Source organism: Bactrocera latifrons, unplaced genomic scaffold, assembly GCF_001853355.1.
Source record: "Bactrocera latifrons isolate USDA-ARS-PBARC rearing strain unplaced genomic scaffold, ASM185335v1 scaffold_6, whole genome shotgun sequence".
Classification (NCBI taxonomy): domain Eukaryota; kingdom Metazoa; phylum Arthropoda; class Insecta; order Diptera; family Tephritidae; genus Bactrocera; species Bactrocera latifrons.
Window position 1 is genome coordinate 3,901,555 of NW_017537267.1, and position 14,434 is coordinate 3,915,988.

Sequence of the window (14,434 nt, forward strand, 5' to 3'; positions counted from 1 at the left end):
TTGAGAAAAACGCATTTAAAGTTGCGCCTTGTACTTTCAAGCACTCTCTAACGGCTTTTAAAATTTATGTATAAATTCAGAACGGTAATACAATTTTCCGCGTATATTCTTAATTATATTTACATTAGGAAAATATATGAAAAAAAAAATTTTTTTTTGACAATTCTAACTGTATATAACCGCTTAAGTAGTGTTCAAAATCAAATTATAATTTTCATTATAACAAAAAACGCTAAGTCCCATAAACTTAAAATTTTTCCATTTCTATTGTGAATACTCGTTTTGGAGGGAAACAGAGTTAAGCTGAATGTGCACAACTCTAGTAGTCTACGCACAGGCCCCGCCGAATTAACGCACTTGGTTGAACGCACATTAAACTCGTAACATACTTTTAGGAGCTCACTTTTTCTGTATCTTACAGACGTACTTTTCCGCTGGCCATTCAACGTGAATACAACTCAACAAATGCCATTGCAGCAGTGGCAAAGCCAACAGCAATATCAGCAACAAAGAGACGACCAACAACAACCAATGCTTTACACACCGCAGCAGCTGCAACAAATGCAGCAAATGCAAAGGCAACAACAACGTTTGGCTACTGAAGTCACGGACTTGCGAAAACCAAACAACTACAATACCAACAACAATAATGTTAACTACAATAACATACCACCACCACAACAACAACAACAACAACCAGCTCACTTGCCAACACAATTTTATACCAGACAACCGAATAGCTATCCCTATTACTATAATAATTACAATAACAATTACAATAATAATAGAATACCACAAATGCAAGGACAAATGCCGAGGCAGTTGCCGGGGAACTACTCACATCCCCAGTATGGTGTTGCGGCTAAAAATTCGAGCACTGAACAGTTCGAGAAATTCGATCCGTCTCAGCGAAATGCGCGCACATTTGGATTCATCAGTGATATTATCAATAGCTTCTCGTCGTTACCTTGCGTCAATCCTTGTACTATTGAAGCATACAGTCAGAATCGTTGTTGCATAGTTGTTGTTAATCCCGAGCCACCTGTTTGCTGTCAATATCCAATGCCGCGTCCACAACCTCCCATAATGCCACCTATCCCCATGCCACCACCGCCGCCGCCGACGATGTACCCAGTCAGGCCGCCTATCAGCTGCTGCAGCGCTTGCGGCTACGGTTACTTTGGCCCACCACCTTGTGGCTATTATGGTGGCAGTGGTGTAATACGAAGAGGCGGTGGCCTTTTCGGGAGTGGTGGACTTTTTGGTGGCGGCGGTTTTATTGGTATTAATCCAGGCGGTTTATATCTCGGTGGCAATGTAGGTAATCTAGCTGGAGGACAATTTTCCCTGTCTGTCCCACAAACGTCAATATTTGGCTAACTTGAAATATTCAATGTTTTAGTAGCTTTATTAAGTTATTATATTAAGTCCTTATCTAATAAAAAGTTATTATAAGAGTAACGATTATTCTTTGAAACTTGAAATTACTGAAATGTAAGCAGAGTGCCCGAAGCCTATCGATCAAAGTAAAGTCGCGTCAAAAACTGTCAACTAGTTAGTATTTCACATGCCACGTACCACGTACCAGTGTAATAGACGATGTAACGGTTACTGTGCCAGCAAGGATACCGAGAGTAAACCCGGGCCCAAGGGTAAACAGGTTGGACCCTCTCTATAGAATTCTAAACATTATTAACAATGTTCTCACTTACTATTTTAATGTTTTTGAATAATAAGTCAAGTACAGCGTAGTGTTTTATGCTGTCATCACATCTCTATTAAATTGGCTTTCTTGTTGATGTTAAGTGGAATAAATTTGTTTTGTACTGAACCCAATTTTGGACGGTTTTCAAGCGTAAATCGGCCGAACACATCAAACGTCGCTGTCTTGTTGGCATAGACCATAGACTTGCCGTAGCTCCATAGAAAATAGTCTAATGGCATCAAATTGCACGACCCAGACGGCCGTGACACTCTTTGTGTGGCTTGTGGTGTCGTCCCGTTGGAACCACATATTGTCCAAGTCCATTTTCTTCAATTCGGACTAAAAATATTCAGTTATCATTGAGCGGTTGCGATTTCCATTCACAGTAATGTGTCGGTCTTGATCATCATGGCAGAAGTGCAGTCCAAATGCGCCGCCGGCCCATAAACCACATAAATTTCCGGGATGTAATGGTAACTCATGGAGTATGGTTGTATTACTGCCTGATCAATACCATATATTTTGCATATTGACGAGGCCATTCGGCCAGAATGGAGACTCATCGCTGAAGATGATTTTTCGATGAAAATTCGAAATATTTCTAAGTTGTTGCTCAGGCAAATTCACCGATTTTGATGGTCCACCGGCTTCAGTTCTTGGGTCAATTTGATCTTGTAAGGATGTAGGCCAAGGTCTTTTCGCAAAATTTAGCACAACGAAGTCACAGAGGTGCACAACGCTTGAGAACGACGTGTGAGAGACTGATTTGGGTCTTCCTTAATTGATACGCTAGCGCCAGCAATATCCTCGACACTACGGGCATTTCTTTGTCTCACTGGTACTGGAATATTTTGTACTATGACTGTGAATTCAATTTTCCACTAGACTGCAACTCTTGATCTCGCAGGACGATTCTGATGACCGAATTTTAAACGTTTCTATTCGTTGTTGGATGGTATGTCTTTCCATGATGAAATGGCAAATCTTATTGAAGAGAAATGTCAAAAGAGTTGGAAAAAATGGAGTCGTTTGCTGTCCCTATCGATCTACTTTTGTGACAAATCTTGCTAACCGACTTCAAAAACACTGTTTCGAGAAAATGCGCTTAAAGACTCAGCACCTAGCTAGCCTCGAGCGCACAAGTTCTCAGGTATCTCCGAACCTATTCCTTAGATCAACTTGAAAATTTATGAAAATATTGTAGAAGTGTTGTAGAATATAAAAAATATTTGGCTTTTTGAAAAACGACATCAAAAAATTTTTGGGGACAGAATTCAACCGATGAATGTAATATTGCGCTCCTTCATATTTACTGCTAATGTTACTACCATTGTCGTAGCCCTGTCCATTTTTTACAAATTAATGTGCTAAAAGTTTTGCTTTCTTTTTCAATAAAATATACAAAAAATTATAATTTTTGACTATTCCCATCATTTTTTGGAAAATACATATGTACCTCTTCAAGAACTCCGCTCCCAGGACTCAGTGACACGATTATTCTTTATGGTAGGAAAAGCACACTTGAAATAAAATAACGCTTAGGTGCCGTATACAATGACTATTCTTCTTCGATGGTAACCGTAAGAAAGTAGTAGAGTGATAAAAATCCATGATCCCCTTGTGTTGACCGACAGCCTATTGAAGGTGCAGCAGATGACTTAATATACATCTCAAAAGGCCGCGTTGGTCAAATCTTTATTCAACATTAGTTGGATATGAAAGCTGTGGGCTCGATAGTTGCTGGTTGCTTTCAATTGGTTGGCAGGTTCTTAATCGTCTCAAATTCTATTCACCACTTTCCTTGAAACAAAAAGAACAATTTTTCAACTAAACTAAGTATAGAAAAGGAACGAAGAGCAAACTTGAAATATTGTGCAATAACAAAGAATCGAACTCGAACAAATTCGCACAACATAAGCCATATGGTCACTTTCTATTGAAATGCTTACACTCCGACAGGAAATCGTGAACAAGGACGAAAATGTGTGCAAACTTCTTATCACCATGTTGACGCCAAGCCAACTCATAGCCAAGGAAGCGGGAAAGCGCTGCGAATGCGTGGAATGCATGTTGTGTGCGGATTGAACAGATTACTGCAAGTAGAGCAAGTAAAGCTGAAGTAGCACTGCGTGAAAAGGCAAAATGAAACAAAAAGCCACTCTTCTCGGCTACATAAGCTCAACGGCACATAGCAAAACAATGAGGAAGCAACGGCAAGTTACTGATAAGTCGTGTTCCACGAGAGACATATTAAGTGATTGCGTCCACGCATACTTGCATACACGTTTGTCCTGGCGAGAAAACGTGCAAAATAACCTCAAATTTAAATAATAAGAAGTCTTGTAAATTTTTTAAATTACCAAATCTCGTTAGAAAATAAACATGGAAAAATCCTCAGATATATTTTTATTTATTTATTTTGTTTGATATACACACACTCATGCACATATATTCAGTCTAATCGTCTAATATGAACCATGGCCACTTAAAATCCGCAAATACCGCTTAGTGGTGGTAGCGACGTGCTGATTGCTTCACATGTTTACGTCCACCCTTGCGAACGGAATGCACTAATTGTGGTGTGTCCTTGGCTGCGTAGAGGAACAAGGGAATCTCTTCTACACCCGTTTGGAATTGCGACGTACGCACAAGGGTCGGTCGTGCAAGGTCATCGGCTGCCAAGCGACGCACTGACTGTACGTCCGCTGTTGCAATTTTGGTCTTATCCACGGACAGATTTTCCAACAATTGATCGACATCGTCTTCGGCCACATTCAATGGTTCATCCTCTGGGTTGGGCTCTTCATTAACAACAGCAACTGGTTTGTCTTCAGCATCCGCTTCAACATCACCCTCTTGCGCTTGATTGAGAAGACCTTCGATACTCTCCAAATTGGCGAGACCGTTCAGTTCGAGTTGTTGATGCAATTCGTTGGGTATAGCAATGGCCTGTACATCAGGATGTCCCGAGATGCCATTTGGCGTGGGAATGAATTGTACATTGGCTGGAATTTCAGAAGTTGGATACACGGGCACTAATTCACCTTCATTTTCATCACTTGACCTCAACAAAATCAAAGAGATTGGTACGATTTTCTTGAATTTCAACAACACCAACTTCTTGATGGCCACGGCGCCGGGGAAGACACGTGCCTGTGCGTGCGAAAGTGCGCGCTGTGTATTTGGATGTGGGTGACGGCCGGCAATAGTACTTTCAACAGACGAGTAGTCATCATCCTCATCACCGTTCACTTGCACGTATCGGCTTTGGTGGCGTGGAACATGGCGGGCTATATGCGTGGAGGAGAAAATGGGAAGATTAAATTTTTGAGTGGTTGAAAATTTTACAGATGTAGTATGGATCATCATTTTAAAGAGAGAATTTTATAAGAGCCGTAGTGTTACACTTTATAGTGGTTCGCCCTACCACTTAACTTCAGTTTCTACGATTTTCACACCAGGTTTTTTATTGTATTAATTTTGTGTTTCTTGGCAAGCAATAATAATACTTTAGTGTATTTGTATATTGAAACCCTATTATGAATTGCAACAGCCGTTCGGAACCGGCTCTAAACTCAATAGTCTGTCCGAAGATCTTAGAATTCCCAAACATTGGATGTTTTCTGATTCTATAGAATTCACCTGCTATGGTTTTGAGGATAGTATTTTCGTCAGAATAAATTTGATTTTATTTTCATACCGACCAAGCCACAGTTTTTATTGTAATGCCTTATAAAATTTAATACTAGAACTTGTCGGTATATAGAGGGTTTTTTTTTTACAAAACTAGACCTATAGGTACAGCAATTGACGCAAACTTTTTCCTGCCTCTTGGACAATTTTCTTCAGTAAAGTCATTTCATCACGGAAAGATATACGATCCAACAATGAGTCGAAGTTATTAAAATTGACTATCGAAATTTGGAGTCAGTGGCTCCAACTTTAAGAGCGCTGTGTCCAATCCTCCTTTCAGATCAACAATTGGGCATTTGGTTGAATCCACAGGCACAGTACACTATGTTCGCGTGAAAGTGAAACCGCTAGCGCATCAATTGAGAAAGACCCGTGGCGAATTTTGCGAAAATATTGTGACCCACGAGATCAGATTGACGCAAGATTTGAAGGCGCTTTAGCACAGAAATCGTTATATTATCGTTCGGCAATTGGGCTGAGAAACAACGATTTATTAAAAACCAAATTTGGTGGGCATGTTACCTCACAAAATGGCCCAGTCAATTGGCCGCCTCGGGCGGACTTCTGCAAGCGCGCTCGTTAGGGCCATGCAAATACGAGGTGTGTTCAAAAAGTATCGCGAATTTTGAATTTTCGCGGGTTACGTAGATTCGATTTTCGGATTTTTTGTGGCGTTATGTTGGTACTCATGTCTCTCACTTATGCTGAAAAGCTCGGCCATTTTGAATGTTCATTTAATTGTAGCTGGCTGCTTTGCTTGCACTTGTTTTGGATCATCTTCGATTTTTACCTATTCAAAAAAATGGATCAAAGAACCTGTATCAAATTTTGTGTGAAAAACGAAATTAAGTGCTCGGATGCATTCCGAATGTTGACTGTGGCATACGGAGAAGCTACCTTGGACCGAAGCAACGTTTATCGGTGGTACAAAGTGCTCTCAGAAGACCGAGAAGACACATGAGAAGTGACAAAAATTTACTTTTGCACCACGATAACGCCCCTGCTCACACATCGTTGCTTGTGCACGACTTTTTGGCCAAAAACAACACACTAATGATGCCGCAGCCACCGTATTCCCCAAATCTGGCCCCCTGTGACTTTTTCTTGTTCCCTAAACTGAATAGGTCCATTAAAGGACGACGTTACGCTTCTCTTGACGAGATAAAGACGGCATCGAAGGAGGAGCTGAAGAAGATAAAAAAAAAATTATTTTTGAAGTGCTTCGAAGATTGGAAAAACCGTTGGCACAAGTGTATAATATCATGGGGATTACTTTGAAGGGGACAAAATAGATATTCATGAATAAATAAATAATTTTTGAAAAACACAAAATTCGCGATACTTTTTGAGCACACCTCGTTATTCGAGTTCCGTGCATATTGACATCGAATGTTCTTTCACAGGAATAAGGAATTTCATTTGATATCCCAAACCGGTTTTTTTCTATTTATTATTTCTCTGAATAACTAGGTCTGAGTATTCATAACAATGAAAGTTGTAAACGAAAGGATTAAATTCTGCTCCGAAGTCTTCCCTTCATTTTTGAGACAACAATCTGTACTATGCTATATTACATAGCAGCCTTACAAACTAACCTATAAAAATTTAGTTCTGGTATAGCAAACTTGTTTATTTGTCAAGAAATCTTCACGACTTTGGCACATATTATTGTCCCAAGCAACACTTATCCGAAGAAACTGTTCAGATCGGACCACTATAGCATATAACTACCATACGAGTGGTCACAGTCAGAATAATATCAAGATTTTTTTGATCATTTCTCACGTTTCCTGACCTAGTTTGTTTAGTTGCTATAAAAATTTTACCTAAGAAGAGTGCTTCGGTGCTGCCGATGTTTATGTTCTTCTTGATTTATTTTGCTTAAATTAACAACAGCAATACAGATGTCTACTATTTTCACCGAATTTTAGGCCGCCAATTTATTGATGTTTACTCAAATGAAACATTTTTCATCAAAATACTCATTCAGAACATCAAGAAAGCCATCAAAACAATAGGCTCTATTTAGGCTTTCCGACAATTTCGGATTAAAATTTGCATGACATTAACATTGCGAACCATAACACACAAAAGTAACAGTATCCAATAAACCAAAATTCCATAAATAGGCGCTTGAATAAGAGTACAAATTTAGTAAAGTGAACTTTCTCCAAGTATACTCTTCATTCCCACTTTATTTACGACTTACCTTGCACAAGACAGACCAACGACAACACAAGAAAAGCAATGCTCAAAACTGATTTCGGGTTCATTTTTCGATACTAGACTTTTTTAGCCACTAATTAAAGACTTAACAAGAAAGCGTTGTTTGTTATGTTTCTTCTTTAAAGCGCGACCACTAAATGCTTAAAGACACCAATACCCATAGACTTTTTATATGGGCAAATCAGAATCAAAGTGGAAAAAAATAAAATAAATATAAAGCAAAGAGATATTTGTTACTGCCTGGCGAATTGTTCTGAAATCCATTGCAGACAGACGAAATGCTCATTTAAAACATTAACTAATATAATACTATATACCCGTAAATAGCTATAAAGACGCCAGCTATAATGAAGAAAATTAAATAAAATAACAAAATGCAAAAGAAAGCATTCATTTGCCAGCTAAACTGTCTGTCTGTAAGTCTGCTGTTGGAGGTTCACAGTTCTGCTCTGTCGTTTAGTTTAGCGTGTGTGTGTGTGGCGGCGATAGTTTCAGTTGCAAAGCAACAACAGAGCAACGCCACAATCAAGAGCGAAATATTAATAATTAGACTTGGAATATCTAAGGCGATGCCTTACATACAAACATACATATGTATATAAATATGCATTTCACACTATCAAATGCGTGAATGCTGAAAGAAATTAGTTAAATGCTAATTTGTATACGCAAAATTGTGCTGATTTATGTGTCGCTGGAAAAATATGCAAAATGCGAGCTTAAACTGACAAAAGCTATGCGGTACACTTTGTACCGTTCGCAGTAAAGAATGGCACTTGCGAAATCTAGGTGTTAGCTGGCCTCCAGCTTAAATCGTTGACCAGCTTTAATTAGGCAGCTGACCCAGCAAACGGCATACGAATCTAGCGGAGACGCGTACTTTGCGTTTCAGCTGCTTAAAAGTGACCTTTATCGGAAGATGGCACTTACATATAGTCTTTGCCAAACACAAGTGGCAACAGTGGCTACTACTAGTTGCAGTTGTGAAAGTCAAATTATTGTCATCAATAAATAATATAAAAACAGTTATATACATACTTAACATATATGTATGTATGTAAATATATGTATGTACAAGCGATTATATGCGTTAGAAGTGGACAAATCACAGACGATGCTTAATTGGGTCAAGCGTTGACTCAAATACATAAAACCCATGAAATTAACTTTTTACTGGAGGAACATGGAAAACAACGCTTAATTAAAAAATCTACTGCAAAAATAAATTATTGACCTAAAATAAGAGAAATTCGCATTCAAATTAGTTAAGCAATAAAATTTTGTGTGAATATCGTAGCTTTTTTTTGCTTCTGAAAAGAAGCACTGCTTAATTTATACACATCTGAATCCACCCATAAGCATATGTTCATATAATTAATAGACTGCTTGATTTTACCGCTATGTTCATGGTAGTAAGCGCTTTTCAGACTAGTGATGCGCATAAATCAGCTGCAGGCCTGAACAAATCAACAATTCTTCAATGTCACAAGTTCACAGCATCAAGTGACTTTTTCAGCCAGCTGGCTCTGCACAAAGTTGCCCCTCGTGGGTGCGTAACAGAGCGCCACTTTCACACTCATGCGCCTCGTTGGCGATCGTCACTCTCCCGTGAAGTCAATTATTAAGTCATTAACACGTCAAAAAACAGTTATTTTGGCAAAATTTTTATTTCGGTCGCGCTTTCCGCCAAATCTTTAATTAGCACCCAACATAGTTGCATATTATCTACGTTGAACGGAAAGAGATTTCGTGATTTTCAAAAGCATGCGATTAATCAATCAGTATTAACCGAAAGTTATAAGATAAAAAAAAAAAACAAGAGAAATTTAATTTGACTTCAGCTGCATCAAAGCTATAAAACCCTTCACACGTTCAAGTTTTCCTAGAAAGCGTTACAAGAAATTTAATCGGTAAGTTTGTATGCTAACTATATGTTATAGTATTCCGATCTAAGAAATTTTTCCGATATTGTGCAGAGAAAAAAGTTTCCATGTAAGGATTTGAGTTGATGGTTCGGTTTGTATGGCAGTTAAGTATATGCTAGTAACTAATTATTGATAAATTACTGCTTTTTGTAGGGGAAAAATACAGTTGAAGCAGAAACGTGACTTGATGAGGAGAGTCTGAACACTGCCTCAGGAAATCGATCATCAAGGCTTGGTATGCTAAGTTTATCTTGAAATGAACACAATAAATTGGATGCCTAAAAGAGTTGTGCTTGTTACCGACGAAAACATCAAAAAAGTCCACAGAATAATATTGAATGACTGTAAAGTAAAATTGTTCGACATAGCAGGCACTCTAAAGATGTTAACTGAATGTTTACATCGTATCTTCACGAATATTTGGGTATGAGAAAGCTCCGTGCCGCGCGTGCCCTCTCTTGATCAAAACCAACGGCGACTTGATGATTCGGAGCAGTGGAGATGTTCAAGCGGCGATATCTGACAATGGATAATACATGAACCCATCGTTTCACTTCGAAGTCCTATCGACAGTCATCCGAGTGGACTGCACACGATGGGACCACTCTAAAGCATAGAAAATCACAGCAGTTGACTCATAAGAATTTTGCGTCTGTATTTCGGGATGCGCATGAAATAATTATTTTGACTACCTTGGATAAGGAAGAACCATCAACAACGTCTATTATATATAATAGTATTATTCGACTGTTTGAATGATGAAATCGGCCGCATTTGAAGAATAAGAAAGTACTGTATCTTCAATGTACCTTGCCACAAGTCAGTGAAAACAATGACAAAAATAACCGTGTAACACCTTTGAAGAAATTTAAATTGAACAAAAAAAATTCGTTTCACCAAAAAAATGTGAACTATTATATTTTACCCGTGACTTTTCATACAGGATCTGCGACGATTTCCTCTGGGTGTTCCAAATTTAAAACTGTCAAACTTTACGTACCCTTTTCAGGGTATGAAAATCTGGTACTGTAAATATGTGTTTTAATATGTTAAATGAGTGTTTTTTGGTTTTATGAAACTGAAGTACTATTATTGCATGGAAAGACAAAAAAAAAATGAAAAAAAAATATTCAAAGCTTTTTGAATATTTTGATAACTTTTCTAGTAATTTGTGGATACAATGCCAATAGAAATGTTCGTCTTTTGAAGCAAACCAATCAGAAACTAAATTTTCGACTTCTGCGTAGAAATCAAAGTGTTGCTCAGCCAACGTGTATCCCATCAATGAAAACAAATGGTAATCGGAGGGGGCCAAGTCTGGTGAATACGCCGTAGGGTGGCTCCCAGCCAAATATTTTGATTTTATCCAGAACCGATTGTAATTTGTGTGTGGAAGCTTATGATATACCAAACCATTCTGTTCCCACCAAACATATAAAATTGCCTTCTCACCGAATCGACCTAATTTTGCAATCAATGTTTTGCTGTGATTTATGATTAACCCATCTCTATTTCAGATTCTTACAATAAATTTATTGTCATCGTCGATTTTCCTTCAGGCTTTCATTCATTTCATGTGGCACCCATTTTGAGCCCTTTTGGATCTTTATTTTAGCTTTCAAATGGTCTGCTTCTGACTCAAAGTATCACTGTCATACAAAATTGCTTGCAGTTCGGTGTCTTGAAACTTGTGTTTTTGGTGGTCTTCCACGTTGTCCATTTCTCTCATCAACATAATTACCTCTGAACTGTTGAAACCATGCATCTGATAGATCATGATCACTATATACCTCGACAAATATTCGATGTTACTATGCCGCACTTTTCTTCAGAGTTGCTTTTTGCAACTCATCACTTTTCGGTACAAAATTTGATACTTTCAACACAATGAAGACATATGATGTTGTTTGTTCAATGACAGTAAGAATACTTGGATGTATGTTACATGTAAAGATATATTTATTACATGTTTATGGAGAAAAGTCAGGCGCACATTGCAAAGTCTTGAATATGAGTTATATGGGGACTAAGTCAAGTTTTCGCCCGTTTTTATACACTTTAGGTACAAAAATACATTGTTATGAGTAAAACACACTCTTTCAATTTCATTTAAATAACTTCCATATTGGCAGATATACCATACATACTTGGTATAAAGGTAATTGGTTGTTCGAACTTCTTAATATTAGGTATATGAGGGCTAAGTATTTATTCGGTTCAACCCATTTTTGACATACTATTATCAGGAAGGGTTTCTCTTTAAATTTCAAAATTACATATATCTCATACATTGGCTAATATTTTTGGTCAAGAGCCTACAGTTGGCTTTCTGAAGTTTATGTATTCGATTCTTAGGGACTAAAACAGTTACGCAGTAATAGGATTAGTAGTAACATATGGCAAGATTATGATATATGTATATAACAAGTCGGATGGAATCACATTTATTTCACCTATGGTAAAATCGCATAAACCTTCCTCCATTACTAAAGTATACCGAATACGAAGGTTGCCCTTTATACTTCTAGATTCGTGAACTAAAAAAAGTTTTAATCACCGGAAATCGCTTCATTTCTTTTCAAAATATAATATTCTCTATTAAGATCTATACACTTTCGAATGTTTATATGCTCATTGTGTTCGCCTCACCGACGAACGGGAATAAAATGAAAGCCTTTCGGCGCCAAGTCAGAACTAAACGGAAGATGGCTCATCAAATCGATTTTTTGAGTGCTCAAAAATTCAGTAATTTCAGTCGATGTGCTAGAGCTAGCATGGTCGTGGTGAATCTTTTAGTATTTTCTATTTCTTGAAAGACGACTGACCAAAATATGATTGTGTACCACTGTCCAGTTTCCCCAAAATAACAGAAAATCATTTGCTTGGAAGTGTTTTATGCGCGAACAACTTTTATTGGATTCAGCCAATTTTGAAAAACCCATACAGTCGATTGCTGTATAAAAAGAGTTATTTATTCATAACAGGGTATTTGTGTGCCTAAAATAGAAAAATTTGCGCGAGAACTTCGCCTAGCCCCTATATAACTAATATCAGGATTTTCGAACATCCGGCCAACTTTACTATATATAATGGATTTTACGCGTTAGAGTATTTCCGCGCCTTTGATTCTCGCAAGTTGCAAGAATATAAAATGTTCGGTTATACCCAAACTTAGCCTTCTTTATATGTTTTTGTAAACTTTGCTCGGCCAAGACTTTTTTGAGCGATCGACAAATTATGTGGGATCCCACTTAAATTTACAAATTTTTAGGTTCATCGATGTACTGTTACTGACCAAATCGCAATTGAGTTTTACTATTTTTTTGCTAAGATGAATTTTTTAAATAACTGTAAACAACACAAACAACGCTCGTATGTCAAAAAGTTCTAAGCATGCATGCCATTAAAAATGTCTAACTCTACGATAACAATGTGAGTTTGCAGATTACACCACTAGCGTTGCCTGAACCTGCGTAACATGCAATTTTGTGAAGAGAGTTGACACACTGGCTGACGTACTGCGCACAAATCCTGCTAAAATAACTGAGATGTGTGAGATGCGATGGACGCGAGTTTAGTACTTTCAGCAAAACCCTTATATAGGGAATAGGCGTGGTGTTTTCACCCATTTTCACACCGTGTAAGGAGGTGCTATAAGATATCAACCTCAGGAAATTCGGATGATAAAGCTTTAGAGATTTGTGAGATATCTAAATTGAAAACTTTTGGGACTACACCCACTTTTTAAAGATTTTCAAACCACAAATGCTCTTCTTTATTGCAACTCGTTAAAGTTTAGTATCTTAGTATGCGGCATAGTTGGCTCTTTAAACGATTACAATTAATGGCGTTTTGTGGGCATGGGCATTTTGGGCACAGTGCTAAAGTACATACAGATGTATGATAGTATTCTTCTCGTGTGTGAAAGTAAAGAATGTAACAGTAAATAAAGTCAAGGCATCAGATTAACTTTCATTAAACTGTTTATTTTCTTGTAATTCAGATTAAAAAAGGGCCCATAAATCTATAACAAACACTTATACAAATGCACGTATGTGGCACACGCATACATACATACAGACAAAGCAGTAAAAAAAAAAAATCGCCCCTAAGTACTCTCCCTTTCGTTGAAATTCGCAGTGAACACTTACCAACTGTTTTAGTTTGCAGAGGAAGTCCGAAAGAAAGAAAGTTCAGCTTTGGAGGAAGGAGAAATTGTTGCTAGAAGTTAGTGAATAATATATAGTATATGTATATGTTAAGTATATAGCTGTGGAAGAACTTCCATGTTGTTCGGGCAGCAGAACTTTGAATGATGCTTTATTTTTTCGACCATCGGTCATTTCCATGCCAAGAAAGTTCGCCAAAGTGTGAAAACTGCCCGCCCACCATCCATCATTTTCGCAGCTAATTTTGGACAATTGTATAATTAATGATATCTACTTAAACCTAGTAAAGCAAAATATATATGTAAAAGCATTTTAATGGCCCAATTAAATAGCGTACTATCCAATTTCTATTTTCCACAAATGATATTATGTAAATTAAGAAGCACTTTAGGCAACAAATTTGTGTTTGCTTATTTTAAACACAGTTTGGTTACTTATTTGGGAGGTTGAGTGATACGGCTATACACAAACTCAGTCTCTAACTTCTGTATTCCATACAAAATAGTATATGACAAATTTTAACCCTCTTATTTGTGGTATGGTTTTCGCGGCCCTTTCGGAAATGTCATTAGTTACAATTTTTGTTCATTTTATAAGATCACACAGGCCTGGAACCCAGAATATATACAGCCGATTTCCGGCAATTATTACTTCTATTGGCTTTCTGCTTTCAAGGACGTTCCCTGACGTATTATGATCAGAGATTATTCTCGATT

The 14,434-nt window shown here is 37.6% G+C and overlaps 1 protein-coding gene across 1 annotated transcript; it reads right to left on the minus strand.

Moving 5' to 3' along the window:
* Positions 1-4,096: 4,096 nt before the first annotated feature.
* On the minus strand, positions 4,097-7,778 carry LOC108974893. Its single transcript, XM_018942996.1, has 2 exons — positions 7,608-7,778; positions 4,097-4,995 (listed from the first exon to the last, which is right to left on the minus strand). Exons 1-2 carry the CDS (start codon positions 7,669-7,671, stop codon positions 4,211-4,213), a joined length of 849 nt encoding a protein of 282 aa, XP_018798541.1. The 5' UTR covers positions 7,672-7,778; the 3' UTR covers positions 4,097-4,210.
* Between the last annotated feature and the right edge of the window lie 6,656 nt (positions 7,779-14,434).

Bases quoted from the DNA above. Each gene is read 5' to 3' on its own strand.
- LOC108974893 (XM_018942996.1), bottom strand. From the start codon at position 7,671: ATGAACCCGAAATCAGTTTTGAGCATTGCTTTTCTTGTGTTGTCGTTG. The intron at 4,996-7,607 runs GTAAGTCGTAAA...CCACGCATATAG, and splicing joins GTTGGTCTGTCTTGTGCAAG to CCCGCCATGTTCCACGCCAC.